Source organism: Periophthalmus magnuspinnatus, chromosome 15 (genome assembly GCF_009829125.3).
Source record: "Periophthalmus magnuspinnatus isolate fPerMag1 chromosome 15, fPerMag1.2.pri, whole genome shotgun sequence".
Lineage (NCBI taxonomy): Eukaryota > Metazoa > Chordata > Actinopteri > Gobiiformes > Gobiidae > Periophthalmus > Periophthalmus magnuspinnatus.
Genome location: NC_047140.1, coordinates 15,679,788 through 15,706,767, shown reverse-complemented (window position 1 = coordinate 15,706,767; position 26,980 = coordinate 15,679,788). Strand labels below are relative to the sequence as shown.

The 26,980-nt window shown below is 37.5% G+C and overlaps 1 protein-coding gene across 1 annotated transcript; it reads right to left on the bottom strand.

The window, feature by feature from the left end:
* Positions 1-2: 2 nt before the first annotated feature.
* On the bottom strand, positions 3-21,318 carry LOC117382968 (TATA-binding protein-associated factor 172-like; the record flags this gene model as incomplete). The annotated part of the gene is made up of 20 exons (XM_033980213.2): positions 20,931-21,318; positions 19,152-19,275; positions 17,718-17,835; positions 13,790-13,933; positions 12,397-12,581; positions 11,426-11,559; positions 9,698-9,827; positions 9,229-9,297; positions 8,916-9,005; positions 8,737-8,832; positions 7,576-7,752; positions 5,298-5,438; positions 3,847-3,971; positions 2,782-2,902; positions 2,294-2,398; positions 1,912-2,061; positions 1,629-1,771; positions 1,376-1,550; positions 1,011-1,214; positions 3-344 (listed from the first exon to the last, which is right to left on the bottom strand). Coding segments are annotated over exons 1-20 (2,787 nt in total), but the record flags the coding sequence as incomplete, so codon positions are not given.
* Positions 21,319-26,980: the final 5,662 nt, after the last annotated feature.

The following is a 26,980-nucleotide window of genomic DNA, read 5'->3' as shown; positions in this document are numbered from 1 at the left end:
CAGAGGTTCTTAATGATTTTGGGGTTGGGACATGGAGAGCGACCAGCGCACTGTTGGAGCAGTTTGGCTATAAAAGAAGCAGCGTATCCTTGAATGAGTGTGTTCTCCTCACGTTTTATTGTCTCCATTAAGGGGCGTACTAGGGGGTTGAGTTTTTCGGGGAGCACTTGTAGGTTGATGACGGCACAGGCGGTGAACATGTGGACGCGCAGATGAAGCTGTTGCCATTCGCTGTTCGTTTCCATTACAGTGGACTGAGCCTGCTGCCTCTTACTGTCCAAACACTGCCACTGCTTTGACTTAGAGCTCAGGAGTGATGTGCACTCGCTAAAGATCGAGGTAACCTGGAAGAAGAAGTAAGGTATAACTATAGTGCTACTAATCAACAAAGATGATCTTCGCATGCAACTATTAAGGTTGAAAGATTTGGGAAAAATATCTAGTTGCAATTTCTCTGACAAGCATCGCATTCATGTTTTAATAAAGGAATTCTGTTCAAAGTTCACATTTTATCACATCCAGAAGAATTGGCAAATACAAACCAATACTAGAATCACATTTCAGAAAATACGTTTACAGACCTAAACTAAATAGTCAGCTGTTTTTATGCAAAATTAAAACAGGATGTTTTATTTCAAAATTTCAATGGGTGCAATTAGCAAATAACAATTTCTATTCAACTGTATAGTTATTAGAGCTACAAGACTAATCACATGTAGTTTATTATATAAAGTAGCATTTGCAATGGCTGAAGATGGAGGTCACCTGGAGACAAGGCAGACAGAGGAAAGCCAAAGTACAGCAATGGTGCTAGTATCAAAACTAAAATAGTAAATAACTAGGCTCCAATATATATTAATAATCTACACATTTTGGTAGTATTTGCCATTCAATCCTATAAAAAAGCTAAACATATGTACTTGTAAGGGTGGGCATTATGGCAAAAAATTATAAGTGTATTGAACCAAAATATGTCACCATATCACCCAGCCCTATATACTTGTACATACCAGATCATTGGCCTGGTCAATAGTAAAAACGCTACAATTGAGGCGGTCCTTGATGTCTATCTGTGCATCGGCGAGCAGAGCAATCAGCTGTTTACACTCATTCTGCATCCGGGTGAAGGGGATGGCGATCTCGTCATAATACAACTGCTCTGAGAGGATGGCCAAGAGACGAGGTTGCACCAGGGACGACACGAGCTGACAGTCCTGCAGGGAATACAGAGGCAATCAGGTACATGGTTCACAAACAGTGAACCACAAACAGTTTGGCACTTTAAATAATACAGGGGTGCAGGAATGGAGAAAATTTTTCACTTTCACAAGTGAACAACTATCAAAAAGCTATAAACTAAGTTCTTATAGTTGACCTTCTGTAGAGCGGCCCACTCGCACAACACCAGGGACACAGCGATGCGCTGGAGGGCAGACTTCGAGTTCAGGTGGAAGAGCAGCAGCTGCCCCAGAGACTCAGCCGGACGCAGCTCCTGAGACGAAGAGTTCAGCTGAGGATCACAGATGCACCTGCACAGGGCTCCCAGTAATCTGCACCCAGGAAAGATATACAACAGAGTTACATTTAACAAAGAGTGGAATGAATTTGTTTTTAGGTCAGTTACTCACTTTGCAGCCATAAGCCGCGCCCGCACCACCACATAGTCCCTAGTGATGGAATCGTCTGTGACCGTCTCTGCTCCTGCGATGTATTCCTGCACCGTTTCCTTCACCGGACCTCCCCCTTGACGAGCCTTAGCACCAGACTTGTCCTGTTGAACACAAGAAAAGTTACAAATGTAACTACAATTCCATAGTTGGAGAAATTCTACCAATATCAGGAGGGGGAATCATTCAGTGCTTTAAGCACTCTGGTGATCAGTAGGATGCAATAGAACTACATTAGTCTGACCTTGGAGCGCGCCTTGACCTCCAGCAGCATGTTGAGGTCGATGGGGATGTGTGAGGCCTGCATCATGAGGCAGAGCCAGGCCCCCATCCACGGACAGCTCGCAGCCACCACAAACTGTTGAGGGGCCTGGGACAACAGCTCCATCCACACCTGAAAGTAGAATAATGTTAGAGACAAGACTATACAAGACAAGATTATAGTTTATAGAGGATAATCCCCTTCTAGGGTCAGAACTCCCCTTTAACTGGGAAACTGGAGATGAAATGTTTTCTTCAGATCTTTTCCCATGTTTAAAAGATTCTGAATCTCAGACAAACATACTTGCAGCATTTGCAATAGTTTAACTTGAGATTTCAAATTGTTGGTAATAATATTTTCAAACCTTTTGGACCAGCTCCAGGATTTCCTCATTGCTCTCCAGGATACAACACTGGAAGATGTGGCGCAGCATGTCCTGAAGGATGGGGTTTATCCACATGGAACAGTTCTAGAGAAGAAACATTTTTTGTTTTCTACAACCATATTAATTTTGATACAGTTTTTAATAAAGATTTAGCCTACGGCTAAATTAAGTTCACAATGATTGTAAATTAATTACATACTATTATTCACCTTCCTGCATTTTGTTGAGTTTTAGTGGTTTTCCATAAACCAACCAAGAAAACCAGTAACAGTCTCACTTAATTTGGTATCCAATTATCCAGCAAATTAAAGGGTATTTTCCAAGGACCTTTTCCAAGTTTATTCTCAATTTGTCTGGAATGTTTAATTCAGATATCAAGATCCAACGTGCTTGTCGGCCATCATAAGAAAAAAGCCTTATCAATTATGATCAAGCATTATATTACATATACTCAGTAGTAGTTTTACCTGGTCTGCTTTGGATAAGAGTGTAAAGAGGGTTTCCAGTGCGGCTCTTCTCACTGAAGAGATGGTGTGTCTCAAAAAAGGCCAAACTCGAGGGACCAAGACAGTTAGTGACTGCTGCATGCTAACAATACAGAAACAAACAGCAGAGTTAATTTCCCTGTGGATCAGATCTAAAAACAAAGTATACTTCATAACAAATTCACTTAATTATAATTGTGTGTAAATAAATGTAGTGTCATTAAAGTCTATGTGAATTGAAGTGGCACCTGTGCCTTGCAACCGACACAAATGTTATTGATTGTGTTTAAGGTACTTTGAAACCTTTCGTAACAGGTGAGGAGTTTAAACCCATCACTGTACAATGACAGTGTATAACATGGGTGTCAAACTCATTTTTACCGAGGGCCACATCAGCAAAATGGTTGCTCTCAAAAGGGTCAGATGTAAAATAAATCCAACTACTTTTTAAACTTTTTAATTGACTAGTTCTGTATTTATTACTTATTCAAGTTACAAATATTGTATATGCATTTTCCTAGATGTAAAAATATGGCTATGTAACTGTACATCTCATGATAAAATGACATTTTAAGACCAATTTACCCTGTCGAGGGCCACATAAAATGATGTGGAGGGCCACATTTGGCCCGCGGGCCTTGAGTTTGACACATGTGGTGTATAAAAACAATTTATAAAGGGGTAGTCTGAATATCTCACTTGTTTGTTCAACTTTGAATACAAGATCTTATGTTTGTCCATGTCTAAAAACTGGCTGCAGTAGAAGTGAGAAGGGAGAAAAGCTTTCAGTTATTTTGCTTCCCAAACATGGAATACATCTCAGGACATGCAAAGCTAGATACATTGGTGTCACTAATGCATTTTAATAATCACACCTGCTTTTAATGTTTTAAATGGACCTATGCAGTTATTTGTTTACTTTGTATTGTCAGTAGTATTTCGTTTGTATTAACAAGGCACCCAGGAAAAAATAATCGGTTGGGCTCTCCTTGTATAAATAAAGATAAATAAAATTAATGAAAATGTTCTGAGTGTCCTGTGACTGACCTGCTTTGTCGCACTTGCGGGTAGGTAAGTAACAGTGAGAGCAGGGTCATGATGCTGTTTGTGGAGGCGGTGAGATCGTCCAGGTCCAGAAGAGCATCCCATAGAGTATTCACGATGAAGGGCACCTAAAGAAGAAACAGAGAACTATGAAACTAGAGCACACTGAATGGAGAAGGAAGTTTGGAAACCATCTTGTTCATAAAATGTGCTGCACAAAGTGGAGAGAACAACAAACGAGAACATACATTTTAAGGCACCGTACCTGATTTTAAAAATGTGAAAAAACAGAACTAGTTTATTTTGAAATTTTCCTAATATATTCCTAGCTAGTATCCTAAATATTCACAGCCAGGAGTTTATAAGTGCTTTTCACAAGTTTCAGAGACCAGAACATTGTTTGACCATGAGGGTATGCTAACAACAAGGGGTCTCCTTTCGATTTTAAGATCGAAAAGGAGACCTAGTCTACAAAAAGTTTATAGTCTAAGTCTATTGAGCTACACTAAGTGTGCTCTGTGCCTGAGTCATACTTAACATAGTCATTCAATTCCTAATGTGCGTTTTCACACCTATTAGCATCCTGGGCTGTTGGGCACTGTCCAGAACTGAAGAAGCGGCTTGAATGAGCAGCAAAATAATTTTGGTAATCCTAATCTGTCTAAAACAGAAAAAAGTTTAGTCTGATTTCATGTCAGACAGTGAGGGGAAAAAAAAGCATGCATCTTTTAATGTATAGTGGATTACAGTTGAAACTAGATGTTTACATACATCCATTTTCATTCAGTGGGCCAAGAGCATCTATCTGCTTTCTTTCATGAAAACATAGGGGCTTAAGGGAGGCCACAGAATTCAGCATTCAAGCAGAATACATTTTACTCAATGAGACCCTTTTTTCACCACTCAAGATTCTTGCGCATTTTGACAAAATTTCCGCATTTGTCTTCTTAATTTTTCAGGCAAATTCCACATGAACCGATGGTACACAGGATATTTTGACCACAAACCAATCAGCGCTCAGCACCGCAAAGCTGGTCACTCACATGCTCACAACACAAGCTAACAGTAGCTGGAGATTGACTTCATATAAAATAATACAAATGTGAACATTTGCAGGCAATAAAACCGAAATCTTTTCCATTACAGTAAAACCAATATGCTACCGTATGTATTAGGATTAGTTTATTTTATTAGTTTATGTCCTGAAATTACACTATTACAATATACATCCACACACAAACAAATTCTGGTTGGTTTCCTTTTGTGGGCACTTTTGGTATTGGTTATTATGCCAGTTAAATTGCTGAGAAAGACGGGTATAGATGATGTCGGCAGAAAAAAAAGGAACTACAATTACAGACAGAGCGCCAAACTGATATAGTGATTTTGATAGATTTTTTGACTGAGTCCTAGGGATACTGGAGTATTCTAATATAAACCTATATTGGTCTCACTTTAGTAGGCAGCAGTTGTACAAGCCCGTCCACTACAGGGATGAGAGCCGCCGCCGCCACAGCTCTGACGTCATCATCCAAGTCCTGCAGACCCACAGTGATGGCAGGGAGTACCCGAGGGAGCAGTGAAGAGATGAGGTCCTGGACAAGCAAAACATGGTGTTATATCCCTGATCACGCTATCAAAACTATGATTCATTTTGCAGCCCAAATAGTTGCAATTTGAATGGATGCAATTTGCGAATTGCCAAAAGGTGCAGTTTTTGAAGTACCATAATTTCCTCCTCAAGCAACAAAGTAACCAGTTCTGAAATGTGATACTTGTATTACTTTGCCAGTTAATGTTTCAGACTTTTTGTCAATTCTTCTGGTCATTTTAAAATGTGGACTTCAAACAGGATCCTATTAGCAAATACATTTCTAAGTCTATTCTCAAATGCAATGAGAGATTGTTCAACGATTGTCCCAAATCGTTCAGCCCTAGTAAATGGCTGAAGGTGTTATAGAAAAGATATTCTGCATGAATATGTCCATTGTCAATGATTGGTCATCAAATAATTTTTAGAGTCAATTTGACTACAGTTTAGCTCACACTGATTTACTTGAACATTTAGGAAATATAGTTGCATTTTTTCTGACAAGCATTGTGATCAAGATTTGCAAATTATGTTTTAATAGTAGGCTTCTCAACATACAGAAATGTATATGAGCCTATAAGACTGAACTGAAACTGTTTTGAACCCTGGATGAGTGCCAAATATTCAATGAATGTACAACGCAAGTCACGTAAACAAGTACTCCTAGTATGTTTGCTGTGTATCCGAGGTGTGTGGCAGTAGACAAATCGACCTATATATTGCACTGCACAATTATACAACTTTAAATTTAACTAGTCTTTGCTTTAAAAACAAGAAGCCAATGACATTTCAGTGATCAAACCTGCACAACAGCATCTGAGAAATGCATAATATAGCCGCGTTGTACATTTTGTGAGTTTTCTCAAAGTAGAGCTCCTCTGATGCCCTATCCTCTCATGTACAAATTTAAGTACCACAGAGTGCTGATGAGTCTATATTAAAGTCCAAAATATAAGTATATTTTGCATGGAAAATAGCTCTGGCCAAACCAGAGACCAATATTTTTTATTCATGACAGCTCTTAAAAAGCCAACTCTGTGTGATAAAAGTGAACCTGGCAACACTGCTTTAACGCAAAGTGCTGAGATCTGCAGATGATACTGGATGACGGAACAACTCGAGCATTAAATAAAAAAATAAAAAAAATTATATTTTGTCTTTAAAACATTATTTCATATACTTAGTTGCCAGGTTTTGCGCTGACATTCAAGTGTAGTGCACAGTAAATTCAATAAATACATTTTCCATTGAGCAGCCCAAATATATATATTTAAATCAGGTGGATACACAACATATTTGAAATGAAGTAGGACGGTCATATATTTGCAGTGTTTACCCTTGAACATGAAAGCTTGTGTATAAAAGGATTTGGGGTCCAGGAGAAAGCATGTGGAATTCAAAAGATGCATGCCATGATAAAAAAATGTCCCTTACATGACCGTGTATTCGACAGGCACGTCACTGTAAATTTCTCAATACAAAGAAGATTAAGTTCACAGGTTTACAGTCAAGCAGCATGTAGCCTTTGTGTGCCACTCAGCTGAATGTGGTTCAAACTTCAAATAATTTAAGCCCAAGTGTACTGTATATTCAACACTCAAGGTGTGCTATATTTTGTAAACGCAACAGTTGTTTTGAATGCAATGGCCAAAAAAATTGCACTATAACTTTTCTAGGGGGGGGTGTGCTGCCTCCCTTTCCCCATGGAGATGTTATTTCTGTGCCTCTTATGTTCCACAATACAGCATTCAATTTCTCTCTTGCATTTAACGAAATACAGGTGTTTATTGCCAAAAACACCTTGAAAAATATGTATTATTATGGTGAGTGGGGTCACTTCTCCACAGATCAGACCTGTAACTTGGCATGGTGGAGTCCCTTGTTTGTCTCATGTAGTCAGACAAGTTTAATGCCATACTGTGGAAAACTATCTCTCCATGGAGACTACCAAGTGGTGGACGATCAACCAGAAAAGTCACATAGTGCACTTTTAACCAGCTGCATCTTGTTAAAGGGCCCATATAAAGCTTAAGTAAAATTAAGGAGGTAACAACATTCTAACAGATAAAAGCTCACATGGGTCAATTTTATGTAATATAGGACCTTTAATAATTGCTTAGGGTCCTCAGTTGGAGTGTTACCTGTCGCACAGCCAGGGCATATTTGATCCCCAGCAGCCCTCCATGTCGGACCTCCCACTGAGCCTCCTTCAGCAGGTTCAACAGCACCTCCACCGTCATGGATACGCCCCCTTCGGTCATGTAACGTAAAGCCACACCCAGAGTCTGCGCACATGTCTCCCTAACAGGCGCCACCACCTGGGGACAAGGAAATAAAATTTTAACAGTTGTATACCAATCGTCAGAAATGGGTGGCCAAAAATAATATTAAGTAGAGATCCAATAATTTACTCGAGTAATAGCTTCTAGTGTAGTGGATTCCTCAATTACTATATAAATATAAGTATATAAATCAAATCTTGCATCCAGACTGTTTTGTACTGAAAAGACTAAAATAATGCACCGCTCCTTCAGATATTCTCATTTTTGTCGTGTGTCCTTTGTACAATATTAAATTATTTGAACATTTGTGTTCTTGCACAAAATCTAGTATTTTCAGTCTGGTATTTTCAGATTTATTGTGCACATAAACTATGTAATATATTTAACTATCGAGAAGTACAGTTATTCTTGTAAATGTAGCAAAGGACTACCCCTCCAAATATTGAACCTTCAGAATAAAAATAAAATGGACATTTGTCAATTTTTAAATGATTTATTCTAGTGGTCTCTTGCACTGATAGACGGGGATGACTTTTATACAATGAATCTTTATTTTTGACATTTTAGAATGACTAAGCTATAAAATAAGGGTAAGGGACTGATATGGGTTCTGTGCCACGTAACACAAGAGTCACTGTTTACTTTAGAGAACTGAAGCTTTACACAGTATAAGGAAGTAGTGTCACTATCACAAGAATACAATGTCAAAAACTTCATTTGTTGGACTATTTCCGCATTTGTGCTATATTTATTTAAAGGAGGTACAAGTGAGTAACCTGTGACCATTGTTTGAAGAATTAAAAAAATTCAATAACTAAACTTATAAAAATGTGAGTGTACATATTTTTAAAGAGGCGTGTGCAAAAAAAAAACAAAAAACAAACAAACTTTACTATATTATACTGAAGCCCATATGGATAGTCCTGGTTGTTAAAGTGAGTACATTTCCAGTTTGAGATGGACTTTGTGCACACATGGAAATGAGGTTCAAACATTTTAATAACTAAATACATGTCTCACCTCGTCTGACACAAAATCTCCAAAGCGGTCAAGAGCAAAGACACACAACAATCGAATGACCAAGTCCTCGATCCACTCCTGGTGCTGCCGTAACATCTGAACAAAGCATTAAAAATACAATATTATAAGTTTAAAATTCTAGTCAAATCTTATTTTAGGTTTGAAGAGTGATTCATTACTTGGTCAGCGGTGCTTCCTACTAATTTCCCTCCTCCTGCTCCATGGGACTTGAGGATCTCTCTAAGGCCAGTACCAGCACCGTGACGGACCTATAAAATAAAAAGAAGAAAAAAAATACATAAAAAATTAAAAACTTAAAACAAAATTAGAAACTTAAACAAATCTCTTCCCTCAATAAGCAGGGAGAATGATACTATTTTTTGTCAATGCTGTATTGCAGCGCTTTTTACACAAGGAGGAGGGAATAAATTATTTAATCCTGATATTCCTTCATTCCTTTCATTTAAACCATTTTTGTAGATAGCTACTGACCTCCCATGAAGGATTGAACAGGTCATTACAAAGCTCCTCACAGAAGCTCTCCAGAGGCCACTCACTGGTCTGAAACACACAAGGAATTACAATTCAGGAATCATCTCATCAACAAACCTTGAAAAATGACTTATGTCAGTCTTTCTCTAACTGTAATATGCAAGCCCCTACTTGGACAGCTCTTCAGCTAGTGGGTTTGCCTAATTTAGAGTATTTTACCTACTTTTGTCATCCTTGTTTGGATCGTTACTTTTTAAAAATACACTGGAAATGTTGTAGTCCACTTTTAGGCATGGTTTAGCCCTAGATTAGACCTGGTGGTACTCAAAAGCCATATCTTTTCTTTGGTGGTACTTGGTGTGAAAAGTTTGAGGCTCAGTTTCCTAGCATAATTGCCTAACGCTATTCAAATCCCTCAGACAAAGTATCACAACAACAAAACTCTATAGTGTTGAATGGGATAACTTACTTCCTCTAGGAGACAGGAGTTGTCCGGAACGTTGTCAATTAAAACTTTGTTCTCTGTCGCAGGTTGGTCGATCACAATGTTGGTCATTTTCCTTCGTTTCTCTTCAGGTTCACCCTCAAAGCTGTCATTACTAAAATATACATTAAAAAAAAAAATTACATTTTACTTTCTGGTTGGAAATCATGACATTACGCTAGGGAATTCCATAACTGTTACCTAGCAGCTACAGTGGGGCAAAAAAGTATTTAGTCAGCCACCAATTGTGCAAGTTCTCCCACTTTAAAAGCTGAGAGAGGCCTGTAATTTTCATCACAGGTACTATGAGAGACAGAATGGGGGGCAAGAATCCAGGAAATCACATTGTAGGATTTTTAATCAATCAATTGTTAAATTCCTCAGTAAAATAATTATTTGGTCACCAACAAATAAGATTTCTTGCCTTCACACACCTGTAATTTCTTCTTTAAGAGGCTCCTCTGTCCTCCACTCATTGCCTGTATTAATGGCACCTGCTTGACTGAGGTTGTGGACAGGTGTCTTTATATTGATGAGTTCAGACTCCAAACTCCACTATGGCCAAGACCAAAGAGCTGTCAAAGGACAGTAGAAACAAAATTGTAGACCTGCATCTTTCAGCATGACAATGACCCCATAACACGCCACCTGGGCCATAAAGGAGTGGCTTTGTAAGAAGCATTTCAAGGTCCTGGAGTGGCCTAGCCAGTCTCCAGATTTCAACCCCATAGAAAATATTTGGAGAGAGTTGAAAGTCCATGTTGCCCAGTGAAAGCCCAAAAACATAACTGCTCTAGAGGAGATCTGCAGGAGGAATGGGCCAAACTACCAGCAACAGTGTGTGAAAACCTTGTGGCGACTCTGTTATACACCCTTTGTTGGCAATGACAAAGTATTAAGATGAACTTATCAACCAAAAGCTTATTTTCCACCATAACTGGCAAATTCTTTAAAAATCAGACAAAAATCTGGATTTGTTTTTCTCATTTTTCGTGTACCTCTGATGAAAATCATTTTTAAGTGGGAGAACTTGCACAATTGGTGGCTGACTAAATACTTTTTTGCCCTCTGTATATTTGTACATTGTGTCAAACACAGAAATTATTTGTCAAATAAAAATATAAGTTTCATATATATATATATAACTATGTGGTTAGTAAAATATTATGTTAGATTTGTTTTTAGCAGCTACAGTGTCCAAATTATTTCTCTTGTGGTCAGCTAAGTTGGTCAAAGTGTAAAGGCACATTCAAACATGGTTAGCTAGGCTCAAAAAAGAACCTTAGTCCCGGGTCCCTTAGTCCTGTCCACAACCCTTAGTCCCGGGTCCCTTAGTCCCGGGTCCCTTAGTCCCGGGTCCCTTAGTCCCGGGTCCCTTAGTCCCGGGTCCCTTAGTCCCGGGTCCCTTAGTCCCGGGTCCCTTAGTCCCGGGTCCCTTAGTCCCGGGTCCCTTAGTCCCGGGTCCCTTAGTCCCGGGTCCCTTAGTCCCGGGTCCCGTCCCCCGGGTCCCGTCCCCCGGGTCCCGTCCAGTCCAAGTTCCAGTTTAGTCCCAATTTTGATATGAACCCATCTCAATTTCAAAATGTTTGTGTTTATTATTCCTGACATAAGAATGTCAGATATAATTGGCCACATACTTTTCACTCCTACAATTAGTGGAGACGAGTGTCACCAATCAGGTTTTATGACTGTAATAAGACAGAATTGTCTCACCTCTTCTCATTTGGATCCATGTCTCTAGATCTCTGCTTTGCCACAAGTTTGGCCATTCGCTTTGCTTTGTTTTTCTGTCGACTGCTCATCCCAGGCCTGAACTCTGAGTCAATCAACTCTGCCGCCTGCATGGGCTAAAAAAGTACAAAAGTAATCTACTGTCATCATAATACTGTTTCTAACTCAATTTCGATACTAAGGAATAGACTTGATATTTAATATTGATGCCAATAACCTGGTAATAATTAAAAAAAAAAAAAAGAAACCACTCTTTCTTGAGAAAATAGATGTGATTTTCAACATTAAATAAGGTATAAGGCTATAAGGTCTTATCCTTGTTCTGATACAGCTCAAGATCATTCTAAAGCTATAAATATCTGTGTACAATCACAATTTCCAAGAAAAGTCTTTTCTGATACAACAACCTCATTCTCTTTAGCAGAACAGTAACCAGTGTATTAAGCAATGAACTGTTTGGGCAGGTTTTAGCTTGTTCCTCTCTCCTTTTAAATTCTACATAAAGAACCATATTAATCAATCCATATTGGAATAATGAGTGGGCTGGGGGTAGGTGAGCCATATCAAAAAACTACAGAGTTAGAGAAGCACTAGAAGCATTATTCTCATTCATTTTAGAAAACTAGAAAAATGAACACAAGTTTGAAGGCACAATAGGAGCTAATCATATAATGTTACATTTAATTAAAAAAAAGCTTTCATGTACAGCAACATTTGTTCTTTCTTACTAGTGAACACAGTAATTATTGTTTTAGTGAACAGTTTCCATGTTATATATTCTATTAAAAGTGCTAGAAAAATGCGATTTTGCATCCACATAAACAAATCTGCATTCTTTGAGCACATAGTTGCATTAGTGGATCACAATATGATTTATCATCATATTGCCCAGTCCTAAAGGATAGGACTGTTATCTCTTCATGGTAAACACCAGTAGTAGTATTGGGACCCACCACATGGTTGCGTGCGCTGCACCCCGGGGTGCCCCTGCCCTGGGGCCGGGCTCCGCTGTAGTCCAGGTCCTCATCATTGAACAGTTCATCTGTGTCCATCCCTATGGCCGCACCCATGTCCAGACCCAACTTCTTCTGCAGCAGTTTCCTCTGCCGAGACAACCGCTCCTTTGGGTCCATTTCAGCTAAAAACACAACAGGGGAGAGTCATGATCAAAAAGAAATTAGATGATTTTGCCGTTTACATTTCAGTTTAATAATCTTATAACTCAAAATGCTGACTAAAACTCTCAAAGCATTCAGTGATTTTGTATCTCAAAAATAAAATGTGAATAATTGTTCATTTGAAGATAAGAGTTTTTCTTTTTTTTTCTTTTTTAAATAAATGTGTAAAATACTACCATGTTACATTAAATATCTTAATTCTCTTACTTAATTTAATACAACTTCCTTAATATCAGTTAACAGTAAATATCAGTAATATTAGTTATTCGTAAGGCTGCCATAGAGCCAGTGGCCGGTGATATAAAATAGTTTGTTGCAGTTGCCACAAATATAAAGTGTGGCAGATAGTATTAAAAGTCACCGCCAAAACCACAGTGTTATATTTAGACATTTGGTGTGAAGCCTGGCACAGAGACACAGCAGTGGAAATGTGCAAAACAGGTTTTGGGTCTTTTGAAATCTCAGTGGCACAGAACTATTCAAATTATAGTCAAATATATTGTCATTTACTGGGATTTTACCAGACTACAAGACTACAGACTACAATACAATGAACAATACATAAAATTGATAATTAAACTAAGTGCATGAAATCAGAATACAATATTTCTTTTATGGTTAATTCAAAAGTGTAAGGTTTACTTTTTAAAGATGTAATAAACCCATTAAAGATGCATTATGTAACTTCTCTGGAGGGGGTATATCACCCGTTTGTCTCCATGGAGATGCTATTGCTTTTTCTTATCCATCTTGGATTTATTTTATTATTTTATTAGTGTGTTTTTATTGCTGAAAATACCTTGAAAAACAAGCAGAATCTGACGCTATAGGGTTAAGTTAACCCGCGCTTGTTTATGCGTTTCCAGCGCCCATGATGTGACCTAGGGTCAGGTGTAATCTGACTGGTTGTCCTGTATATTAGTCATGTGACTGGATGGATGACGGGACGTGGGCTACCCAAAATGCCTTCACGATCGACTGGTAGATCACAATTGACGTAATGAGCATCCCTGTTCTAGGCTAAGCATAGGCATCTCCATGGAGACAAGCAGATAGCAAAACCTTCCACCATAGTGCACCTTTAAAGTAGCTATCAACCCATGTTGTTACTTTGAGACACTGATAACAGCAGGGTTTTTGCACATGTCAATGCAGAGTGTGTACAAACCATTTTTGTCATCCTGCAGCTCAAACTCTGCTCCAGCGGATCCCAGCAGTGACGCTCCATGTTTGAGGAGTCTGGAGATGTCAAAGTGCAGGAAGCTCAGACGATCACAGGACGATTCCTCTGGGGACAGGTCCTCACAAGACTCTGGAGAGAAGCAAACACAAGGGAGAAGTGGCATTACAACCAAAATAGAAATCCCAGTATGGAAACATATGGCAATGGTACACAGAGCAGGGCGGGGCAATAAAGGTGATAAAAATCAAACCATGAGCTCATCCCTGTGACTATATACTTTTTTGGTAAAATAGTCATTCACTAATTTTCTTCTTGAATACAGCTTTATGCTTAAATAAAAACAGTTTTCCCACCCACACTAATATTGGCCAGCCTCGGCCATGAGCTGAGTGAGTCACAGATAAATTTAACCTGCAATGGCACAGGCTTTCAGAAGAATCAGATGACTTTAGTTATCCCTGCAATGCAATATAAAGCTACTAAGTTTATATGAATCACGACAAAATCAAAATTGTGATCTGGGTCCAAGAAAACTGTTAATTAAATGTTTTGCCATATTGCCCACTCCTATTGCTACATGGACTCATTTTTATAATGTCACTTTAAAAAGGTGCACTGTGTGACATTTTTAGGGATGGATCAGTCACCAATCCTGTCCATGGATAGGACATAGACATGCTATTGTGTATACGTGTTCCACATTATGGCATTAAACTCAGCTATCTTGCATTTATTCAATTTACAGTTGACATCTTGCTCAAAAATATCTTGTAATTGTGGGTTGCCTCCACAGATTTGACCTGTAACTTGCCAAACATGAATCAGTGCTAGTGCACTAGTAGAGGTTTTTGGTGATTGTAGTACCCTTTCAAAAAACATTAAGAGTACAGGCTACAGTTCCTTTAAAACAAATACAAATCTTTCAACAGTTATTTCCTGAATATAACAGATTTCTAAATCACTGTCATTTAACACACATTTCTGCGTTCTATATTTGATAGAGTTGTCACGATATCGAAAATTTGCTATCGAGTATAAAGTCTAAACCTTAGTACCAAAACCAATTCTGATACCACAATGATAATCAAAACACTCTTTAAACAATAGAATGTGATTTTCACCATAAAATAATAGTACTTTCTTTTATATTACCTTGTGAGCTTATGTCTGTGTAATCCCTCAGCCATCCTGGTAAATTCCATAGTGGTCCATGGACATATACTATGTGTCTTATACTTGTTCTGATGCAGTTCAAGATCATTCTAAAGCTATTCAGGAAAGGTTCATTTCTGTTCTGTGAACATGACTTTTATTATCGATACCTGCTGAAATCCGCATCTAGTTTCAATACTAGTTTTAATACTGATGAGTATCCGATTTTCAATACTTTTGACAAACCTATATGAGTATTGGCTGTACCCCTTATTTAACCGATTTAGATGTAGCTCTGGTGAAACAAGACAGTAAAATAGTAGTACAGGCCCTTTAAAAATGTTTTGCCCTAGTTCACGAGACTTTTTCCACTTCTATTCATACCCAACTAAAAGTAAGGTTGTGCGGTTATTATTTTGATCAAGATTTACCCATGTCTTATTGTCAATGATTCTATCTTTTTAATGGAAGGGTGCACAGTCAATCCTCTGTCAGTCAAAGTATGTGGTTTGGAGCAGAGTTCAGACCTGAGGAAGAATTTTACACTTTTGTTTTGGATGGTAATTATCAGAATGCATGAGGAAAGTGAGGGATAACATTGGACCACTGCAAACCGTTTTAGTAATGTGACAAACGAAACTAGTTCATTTTAGTCAGCACCTTTGATATTATGATTAGATTTTATTTTCTGCTTAATAAGGCAAAGTGAAACCTAATCAAAAATGGTGGCTGATCAATACGAGGGGAAAAAAAAAACTGACTACATGTTTTGTCATATCGTCAAAATCAAATCATATGCATATTTTAACCCATCACCATTTACATATTGGCACTCTTCCAACTCATTCTGTACTTTCCAGGTCAAAAATGCTTGCATGGCCTGTTTCACATGACGACACTCAAAATGCAAGTTGGCAGTATATTCTCATGAAAAAAAATCTTCCTAAAATCATTATGCACTCCTTTGCAGAGGTGGTAAAGTGTGTGTACAGCCAAGCTTCCCTCTGCCTCCTCTCCTGTCAGCATCAGCCTACATAAGTGTTTGAACTGCAAATAGGGCCTGTTATCACAAAGCCTGCTGCAGAAAAATATTGCTGATAGACCAAATATTTTATGCCATTTAAAAGTGCAGCTTCAACACCTGAGCGAGCATGGACAGAACTTGCTGTTCAGCCAAAGGGGACAGCTTAAGAACAATATAGAATGTGCCATTCCTATTAGAAGGTCAATGTGCGCAAGGATATTGCATTTCTCTAGACTAGACTTTTAAATAGGACTCATGATCCTGGGTAATGATCAGATTTAGAGTTGAATAATATTAGTAGGCAATAGGCACGGTATATCAGTTATAGGCAACATATGTGATATTGGAGGATCTCCCCATATATCATATTAGTACGATATCGGAAAAAAAATTGCCAATATTTTAGCACCGATATTTTTCATGCACTGCCCTAGTCTCTGTTTGCCCATGTGTCATTTTCAATTTGTCCTCAGTGTGTCTTTTTAAAACTGATTAAATGAGTGAAAACATGAATTTATATCCCAGATACATACATTTTGTTAATAATTTTACAAAAGTGCCAAGTTAATTGGCACACTTCTCTATAACTTAAAATCTATAGTACAGAACAAATTTACAGCAAGACAAATGTCAGACATTGGTATTGGTTCCATATCGGACCACACTTATTTAAACCTATGATCCACCATTAACTTTAGGGACCAGTACAATACCAGTTTTCAGTACTTGTTCCTGAACAGTACTTTTTTGGTACCTATTCCTATATTAATCATTACAGATTGACAAAACAGAAAAACAAAGTCTTCATAAAGTAGTAGTTCTTTGGAGAAAAGCTGTTTTTATTTGTGGAGACATTGCCTAATGACTTTCTATAATGACTTTCTACAGTGCCCTCCCCTGGCACACTAGACTTCAAAACTTATTAAAAAGAAAAAAATATTTTTGCCAATTTTTTAAAACAGTAGTACCCAAACCATTTTATTTGGTACTGTAGCTCATATTTTCTCATAATTGTGTGTTTCTTTGACTGAAAACCTTTGTGCTGTTGATTCAGTGCAATCCTCTTATCTTTTACAGACAAGACCAAAAGTAGTCACACCCACTCTAAAACCCTTTTGTTTTAGCACCAAAAAGATAGTGTCTACCGACAGAAGCAAAAATGTTCCAAGTTGTTCAAAGGTTTGTGGGTTGTTGTCGACCCTCCATTAGTGCCATTTGGTATATTGCATAGATTTGATGGACAGTAAACGTCTTTACTATTTTCTGTTTTGCTGAGTCAAACTAGTTTGGTTGTAAAATTTCTAATTTCATTTTTATTTTTTTTTGTTTGTTTTTGTAGTAAATGCATCCTCAGTCATCTATATAGAGACAAGATTTTGACAGTTTTCCAAAACAACAATTGTGTGTTCATTAGTTGAGTAGTCAAACTATTATTTCTATTGTACATTGAGACTTTTGAAATACAGCTTCAATTAAATAAAGGTTGGAAAAATGGTCTAAGTAGAGAATATTTATAAATAAAATGCATTTTTATGGAAATCAGAAATTTCTCATTCTTTTTGACATTTTCATTTAATAATGTCACTGTCTTTGTTATAAAAAGGTCTTTAGGGATGAGTTTTAGAATTTGTATAGTCCAGATAATGAATAACAAAATATGACCGATTATTTCTGATTAATCACTGCAGCCCTAATGTTAAAATCCGCTGCCCCGTTTCTGTTCACACTGGTGCTCACCTTCATCTTTGGGTCTGGGCGCAGGGTTCCACTCAGGCACATTCTTCACTATGGCTTCTACTGCTTGACCTGCTGCTATTCGTGTGTCCCAGTTTGGACTCCGTAGATATGTCAAGACCTACGGAAAATATTGAAATCATGAATCACATTTGCATTACAGATCATATAATACAACACACATTATGCTGGAAGCACAGTTCTTCACTATATGAATCTCTTTACATTTGCTTTAAAAAAGGTGTTAAAAAAGTATACAAAAAAAAGGAATGAGGGGAAAAAAAGCACACTTTGTGACTATTTTGGTGTAGGATCCTGCAGCTATCCTGCCCAGAATGTTCCACAAACAAGGCCAAGTTACAGGTCAGATCTATGGAAAGACGACCCTGCTCTGCTGTCAGTAAATGGATGTTTTGATTTAGTTAATTTTGAACAATTAAAACTCCCACAGTGAAATAACTGTTAAATAGATATGTTTAATGCCACACCATTGACTATTCCAGGCAAACCAGTAATGTTTCTATGGAAAAAAGAAGGTAAGATGAGAGTACTTTTATTTTGAACTTAAATCTAACAAATTAACTACATTATTGTGTCAAATCAATAACATCTTCAGCTTTTTACCATCTAAAAAACATTGCAAAAATCAAAAGGTATACTGTGAAAAACAGACTTATCCATACACTTGTCTCCAGTAGATTAGACTAGACCAAACGAGCATTAAGACAGCTGCAGTACATCCAGAACACTGCTGCTCAGGTCCTGACTACAACCACGAAGTACGAGCACGTAAGTCCTGTGCTCAGGTCGCTGCACTGGCTTTCTGTGGCTCAGAGAATAGACTTTAAAGCACCTCTACTTGTGTACAAGTCTTTCCATGACCCAGCACAAGTACATCTCAGACATGTTAGTGCAATATGAACGATCGTGCCCACTAAGGATTTCAGGGACAGGCCTCCTGCTGGTGCCCAGAGTCAGGGCTAAACATGGGGGAATCAGCATTTCAGTTTTATGCAGCTAAAACCTGGAACAATCTTCCTGAAAATGTGAGACAGGCCTCTACTTTGACAATGTTTAAATCCAAGCTCAAAACAGTTCTGTTTAGCTGTGCATATGACAAAGATTTTTATTCTGCACTTTTCTCCCTTGATGTTAATCTTATGATGATTAGTTGTGATTATTTATGTTTCGATATGTTGTATTGTGATTTTAATGTCTTTTTTATTCCGTAAAGCACTTTCAATTACCTTGTGTATGAATTGTGCTATACAAATAAACTTGCCTTGCCTATTGGAAAAACTTTGAACAGAGTCAAGGTGTAAAAAGGACGCCAAGTAAAAAAAAATATATATATATACAATACTGTGCAAGCCCTCCACTGGAAAAGTTACTGCACCTTTAATGTCATGTTATTTTAAATCAATGCCACAACCATACCTTAGACAGGAGGTTGTTGAGCTCGTGTGGGTGGAGTCGGACCACTTCTCCGAGCTGTTGCGCTGCTGCTTTTCTGGTCACCGGCGTTGTCCCAGTGTCCAGCAAAATGAACAATCGGTCAAGCCTGAAATGTAAACACAATAACAACTGTGTAAATAACATAGTGGTGATAAAGACAATGTAGCAATTAGTATAGAAATCAAGTTTGAAACTTTTGTAACAGCACTAAGGAACTGACTCAAAATTACAATTGTTAGAATGAGATCTTAAAAGAAATAATATTTTGACTAGTCGACTAATACGTCGACAAAAAATAATTGCTGCCAATAATTGCTGCTGATTAGTCAAATACTAAAATAACCATTAGTTACTGCCCCACTATATCTTAAGAATTCCCAGGGTGAGGTTTGGCATGTTAATAGATATACAACTGGGGAACTTAAAACATTCAGAATGCAATGACCATCATTGTTGTATCCCTGCCACATTTAATAAAACTTTGCATCCTGTTCCAAGTTGAACAATGAAATCACACAATAGAGATTTTGCACAGGGCTAACATCCACTGTCCTGAAGTCATTAGCAGTCTAATAATAAGGTACGGTGGATTAACCCCAGCCACCATGACCCAAGGCTTAAAGTGCTCAGTTTAGTTTTCTATTGCTTCTGCAGACAACATAACAGTCCCAACCACAATTCACATGTAATTACAGCAATTAGTTAAAAAAAAGTTAATATAGACTTTGGATAAGGTTTGTATAGAATCAATAGCAAAGAAGCAAGTAATTTCAAATTATAGTCATGACTTCTGTATCAAGGACACCTGCAGTTTTGAATAAACTTTTCATCTACTTATATATCAAAGTAAGGAATATACAAATGCCATTGGCTTTTGATGGAGACACTTGATACAAATGCTGTTCTTTCTTTGTACAGTGAACTTGATACTGGAGCAACTGAAGGTTGCTTGGTCTAAAACCGTGAACAAAAGTATAGAACTAATAAATGATAGTGGCTTTATAAACTCATGCAAATTAAACATATGTGATTATGTATTACTGTGTTTATTGAACCATGTATAAACCACTTACTATGGTTAGAATAAGATGTGAGTATCTAAAAAATAAATATGTATTATAAATTTCACTTTTAGCTCCTTTTGTATTGTTTCCAACAGTAATGCACTCAAGTTACTTCAAAACGTAGAGAAAATAAGTTTTGCCTGTGCCACCAAAATCTAAATAAAGAAGGTAAAGTGGTTACTAATACCAAGTAAAGAGCTTTAGATATTTTATTCAAATATGTGGCCTATATTTTGTAGTGGTTCATTCATGTAGCTGAACAGTTCGTGTGTAGACACCCGGTCAAATAATATTATTTACAGGAGGAGGTTATTTAAACTGAAGGGAAGTGTAACTACAACACAAGTGTTAAGTGTGAATGCAAGCTATAGTGCGAATAGACCTTGTGAGCATTTAATAGCTTTAATTGTGTAATATTGTATACTTTGACACCACAATTAAAAGACAAAACTTCCAAGTTTTGAGCATCAGCAGCAAAGAGTAAGGCAAAGCGTGATCCTATAAATTCATACTTGGGTATTAAGGCGGGCATGAAAGCGATTTACAACCATTTAATGTGCTGAAATGTAAACTAAAACCACGGGCGTGCAAAGGGGCTAAACGTCACCCCTAGCCATGCCATTCTTCACCAGAACCAAGAGTTAGCTGATGCTAGCAACATTAGCGTTAAAGCTACAAAATAAAAAAGTTATCTTACCTCGTTACAGCCATCGTCTAGTGTGATATGGCCATTCACGTCCAACATTAACCAGAGAAGCTGCAAAACCGTCCACTATTTCCTTCTCTTTATTCCGGAGAGTAATAATAGACTGAATTCATGAGCTAGTTAGCAACTAAATGCTAACTAGCCGAGGCCGCCGCCGCTGCTGCAGTAGTTGGAAGATCAGCTCCGATTCATGATTTCAAAGTTTTGTTTTTTATTTTCTGATGCCAACTAATCCCGACGGGTTACCCAAGCATACCAGCGTACAGCCCGATTTACCCTTCGGAAGGCTTAGATGATAGATATTTGAGTCGAATAAAGTGTAAAGAGTTATTTTGATGCACGCCGAGAGGAACCCAGAAGACTGTTTTTATACGAGGAGCCATCTTGCATTTATTCCGTCCTCCGTGGCAGGTGCGCGCTGATTGGCTAGACTCGGGGAGGACAGCCAATCAGGAAGCGCGTTTTATCGGCAAAGGACAACCAATCGCAATGCATGGTTAGAAAAGAGAATTTATGGTGAGTTGTTTATTTTTTTTTGTTTAATGTCCAATGCCAATTCATATGTTTTTTTTTGCATACGTCATATAAGATTATTAGTTAGTAATGAACTATAACATATGTAAAACATATGTATTTTACATCGGATGTTGGCCTATCCAAAACAGTTTAGCATTACAAATGAGCCAATGACTTGACTTCCTGTTAGAAATGTGTCATTGATAATTGGTTAAGTGATGAAAGTGATGAGTACTTTCACAGTAACAAGTAGTGGATTGTAATTTACATGTTTTTATTGTTGAATAATATCTACACAAAATTGTCAAAGCATTTCTAAGGGTGAAAAAAAATACATTTCTGAGATACAGTGAGCTGAGGGACAGAGTGACTGAAGGCAGAGGGGATGGAGAAGAGAGAAAGCGAAAGTGTGTGGTGAGATGATCAGAGAGATATGTGTGGCAAATATTATAGCTGACAATATGCTGACATTTGTACTCAAACTAAAATATAATAAGCTACACAAATGCTAGTGGGTGCTCATTTCGGGTTTGTTATTGTTGTTTTTGTGCTTTGTGATGAGCTCTTCTTGGTCCTGAAGGTGAAAGCTCCATCCAATCTAAAAACAGAACAGTTACACAAGTAAAGCCTAGCAGAATGCTATGCCTATATTTTTAGTTTTCCATATGTCAGATACAATTATTGCGATTATTCCCCATGTGTCATTTTTCAGTAGAATATTATAGACACTTTAAAATTTTGGTGTATTTGCATTATGCTTCTTATTGACATTAACTGCACAACTTTTTTTTCATTATTATCATATCATGAATGCAAATTCAACATAACCAGACAGAAGAACATATGCAGGCATGCAGGCACTATGATATCAGTCTAAGTTATTAAAAAGTATGGAGTCATATACCGAATTAACATTTTGTGAAAGTTGAGGATTTAATGCAGCCAAGTTATGCCTTCACTAATCTTCATTTGAATGCAGCGTGACAGCATGATCTGTCTCAGCTATAGAATAATGTAACAATGCTCATATTAAAGTACTTATGTTAATGGGAATCTATCTGATAGTTGCCACTTTCCTCTTTGCCTCTGCTAAGCCTTGAAAGTCAGTTACAACCAGAACCACAGTTGGGTGTGCACTGTATCGGTGAACAAATCATGTAAAATCTGATTTGGTCAGCTTTCTTGACGTATCCTTCTGATTCTCCAATAATCATGTAATCCATTAGTTTGACTGTAATTTGGCGCCACATGAATGAAACTGCACAGAACTCTGTCAGTAACCTTGGATATTTATAGATTTTTTTAGTAGAAAAATATGACTGTGTATACTTGATTCAGTTCTTTACAGCTAATTCATTCAGCCTTTTACTTTATTGTTGACCTCCCATTCACCTTAGTATATTTCACAAAGTACAACAGTTTTATATCAATTTGAAAGGTTTCCCAATAGGGACAATTTTTTTGTCTGATAACATTTGAATAAAAAAATAAAAATAAAATCAGTTAATGTACCTTTTTGCTGATTGATTTTTAAACATTCTGAGTCTCGATCTAAATACTTGGCCTTTTAAGGATACATTTTGGTTGAAATTGTATTATTTTCAAAAACTTTGGAATAAACAGCCTGAAGACAGTGACTCAACTGACTTTCAATGAAGCAAATGAGAAATACACATGACATCACAAAACAGACAAAGTGCTATGGAGCAATGATTTGAATATGAAAAGAAGAACACACTAAATGAGCATTTGTGAGTCTGTGGGTTATGAAACAATGTTATGCAATGCCTAAAATAAGACCAAAGCAGCAGCATGAGTGGTCATGTACTATAGTAAATGTGGGATTGGAGCCATATACTCAAAGTATATAGCCAGTCCAGAGATAGTTTTTATAGCCAATTGTTTGTAAAGAGTAAATCTAACAAACAAGTAACGTTTATTTGTATAGCACAATTTGTACACAAAATAACTGAAAGTGCTTTACAGAATAAGAAAGACATTAAAATCACAATACAAACAATAAAAATATAAATAATCACAAATAATCTTCATAAAATTAACATTAAAAGAGAAGAGTGCAGAATAAAAACCTTTCAGTCATATGCACAGTTAAAAAGAACAGTTTTGAGCCTAGATTTAACCATTGTCAAAGTAGAGGCCTGTCTCACATCTTCAGTAAGACTGTTCCAGGTTTTAGCTGCATGAAACTGAAATGCTGATTCTCCATGTTTAGTCCTGACTTTGGGCACCAGCAGGAGGCCGGTCCCTGAAGTCCTCAGAGTGCGAGATGGTTCATATGGCACTAACATGTCTGAGATGTACTTTGGTGCTGGTCCATGGAGAGACTTGTTCACAAGCAGAGCTGCTTTAAAGTCTATTCTTTGAGCCACAGGAGCCAGAGACCTGAGCACAGGACAAATGTGCTGGTACTTCCTGGTTCTAGTCAGGAGGTTCTGGATATATTGCAGCTGTCTTAACACTGGTTTGGAGAGGCCAGTGAGCAGGCCGTTACAGTAGTCTAACCTACTGGAGACAAATGCATGTGTAAGTCTCTCTAAGTCTGGTTTTGACAGTATACCTTTGATTTTTGCAATGTTTTTAAATGGTGATGTGATGTGATGTTAAGTGCAGATGTTATTGATTTGATGTGGCTGTTAAGGTTCAAGTCTGAGTCCATTATTACACTTAGATTTTTAGCCTGATTTGAAGGTATACTGTCATTGTGTCATTAGGCAAGAGACTTTACCCACCTTTCCTAGTATGAATGTGGTGTGTGTGAGTGAGTGAGTTAGAGGTTGCTGACGCAGACTCAGTGGCAGTTTTGCTTCAATCAGTAAACATGCAGCTGTGGCTACAATAGAAGCTTACCATCACAGAGTATAGAATGAATGATTAATCAAAAAAGCACTATATAAGAAAAATGTATTCTTATTAATATCACCAAACTGTAATATGTTGGTACCTAATTGGATGAAATAGCATGGTATCTAAAAGTGTAACTACATTGTAATTACACGTGCCCCAGGACACATGTTATGGGATATGATTGATCCTCAAGCAGTGACTAAAAATGTATAAGATGCTTGGATAGCATTGCAAAATATGTACAAAATGTGTTGGTGCCACCAAATAAACTGTAAACCAAGTATTTAATCTCCATAAGAGAAGAATTTATGGGCTGGACTACTTGACATGTAAGGTATATTTTTGTTACATAATATTAAACTATGGTTACAATCTCAAAAAGTCAATATCCGATGGGCCCCTAAAATAACATTACAGTGAAAGAGACAAGACCCGATTTTCTTTCAGACCACAGACACATCCTGGTACTTTGCATGTCTTTTGAATAGAAGGGTGAGCACCGGGTGTCATCCTCCTCTCTGGCTCAGACTGGCACCATCTGTGGTACAAAATAAGGCACATGCACCAGCCTCCATATTCAGTCCTAAAATACGTCCACCCACGGCTGGCATCTTCCTCATCTATAAAGTGCATGTGACAGGTTAAACTACTAATTTCAAAGCTGAGTAGTTATTAACTTTACATTTAAAAATGCCTATTTTTTCCAGTTCCAGTTTTTCTAAGGTTGGCAAAGTTCATAATTTTACTTCTTGTATACATGGGCAGTAGTCAGTAGTCATGACATATGTGAAGGTGATAACTGTTATCAATAGCAACAATAATATTAACAAAGGCCAAAAATGTGTCCAAATTGCACAATAGTGATGTTTTTTCATCGCCTTCTTACTTTGCCTGGAATGTTCCACAGTATGGCATTGAACATATCTATATGTTGAGACAAGCACGAGCAGACCTTGTTAGTCCTAGGTCAGATCTACGGAGAAGCAAGCTCACTCACAGTTAGAATGCATGTTTTTCAAGATTTATTTTTCACAACAAGATACCTGACATTTAATATATGCAAGAGATAAGTTTAATATTTAACTGTGGAACATTTCAGACAAGGCATCACATCACCATGGAGACAAGTAGATAACTATTATAGCCTAGTCCCTTACATAGGCTTAAACTTGACCTAAACAGGAAAAATGGCAAACTCATAAGAAGTTTAAAGGGCATATTAAACTGAAATGGTGTCTTGCAATTAGGTGACCCGTAAAAGAAATGAGTATAAGTGCATTGGACAACTGCATGTAATGGAATTGTTTGACTATATACTTACCTCTTGTCTGCCATCTTAGGTGTTGCGACCGGAGCATCATAAAAAGGAGAGGAAGAGTGTCAGAATATTTCAGCTTTGGGAATCTAGTCTGTTTTTCTACATTTAAAACTGCTATATTAATACAGACCTCTATTTTTGTCACTGAATTGATTGAATAAAGGTTAACTTTCAAAAAACACTGTTGTACTTGCCGGGACATACTTGTGCTGGAGTGTGGGGGCCAACCTCGGTCTGCTTAGTGAGGGTGTGGCTCTCTCTCTCTCTCCCTCTCTCTCTCTCTCCCTCTCTCTCTCTCTCTCTCTCTCTCTCTCTCTCTCTCTCTCTCTCTCTCTCTCTCTCTCTCTCTCTCTCTCTCTCTCTCTCTCTCTCTCTCTCTCTCTCTCTCTCTCTCTCTCTCTATATATATATATATATATATATATATATGGGGGGGGGGTATATAAAACAGTGAGGACCAAACAATTAAACTGTAAATTTATTTTTAATGCCGTTGTCTCATAAATGTATATCTGTGATTCTGTTACCCAAAGACTGCACAAAGCAATACTAGTACTGGTATTTGCAGCAGCAGTAGTAGTAGTGGCAGCAGTAGTAGCAGTAGTAGTAGTAGTAGTAATAGCAGTTGTTGTCAAAGTAGTAAAGTTATGAAGTAGCAGTGGTTTAGTGGCAGAACATCCTCCCCCAATTTGGCGCCGTTCTCCTTTTGCTGTTGTGTACTTAGGCAAGACACTTCACTCGCCTTGCCTCCAGTAGTTATGTACACTGCTGTATAATTATGAGTGTTTGCTAGTGCAATTTCAGGTATGAGATAAACCTGGGGCAACAATAAGGCATGTTTATTTGTTATTCATAGGAAAGAAAATAATGGTTAATAGTAAAATAAAGATAGTATTATACATGTTCAATGAATAGATAAAAAACATCCATACAGCTAACACAGAGGAAGTATGCATTTTTAGAAATCCAAATGCACTCTTTACTTTTGTCTATGAATATTGTCACTAAAGCAAGGCATTATTTCAATAGTGCTACAAAAATGATTATTACCAAGGATAAAAAGTTTTCTTGCTTCTCCTTTTTAGTACACCCACAGACGGTTACCATGGCAACCGCATTCACCATTCATAAAAATGTCCTGTGACAGGACACTATGTTGTTTCAGCACAAACTGAATACAGAAATGTGCTGGAACACTTTATTTAAAAGTTCTAGCTAATTTGTATATATTTGTATGTATGTATGTATGTATGTATATAGGGGTGTGTGTGTGTGTGTGTGTGTATATATATATATATATATATATATATATATAAACCCAAAGTACACACAGCTTTTTTGT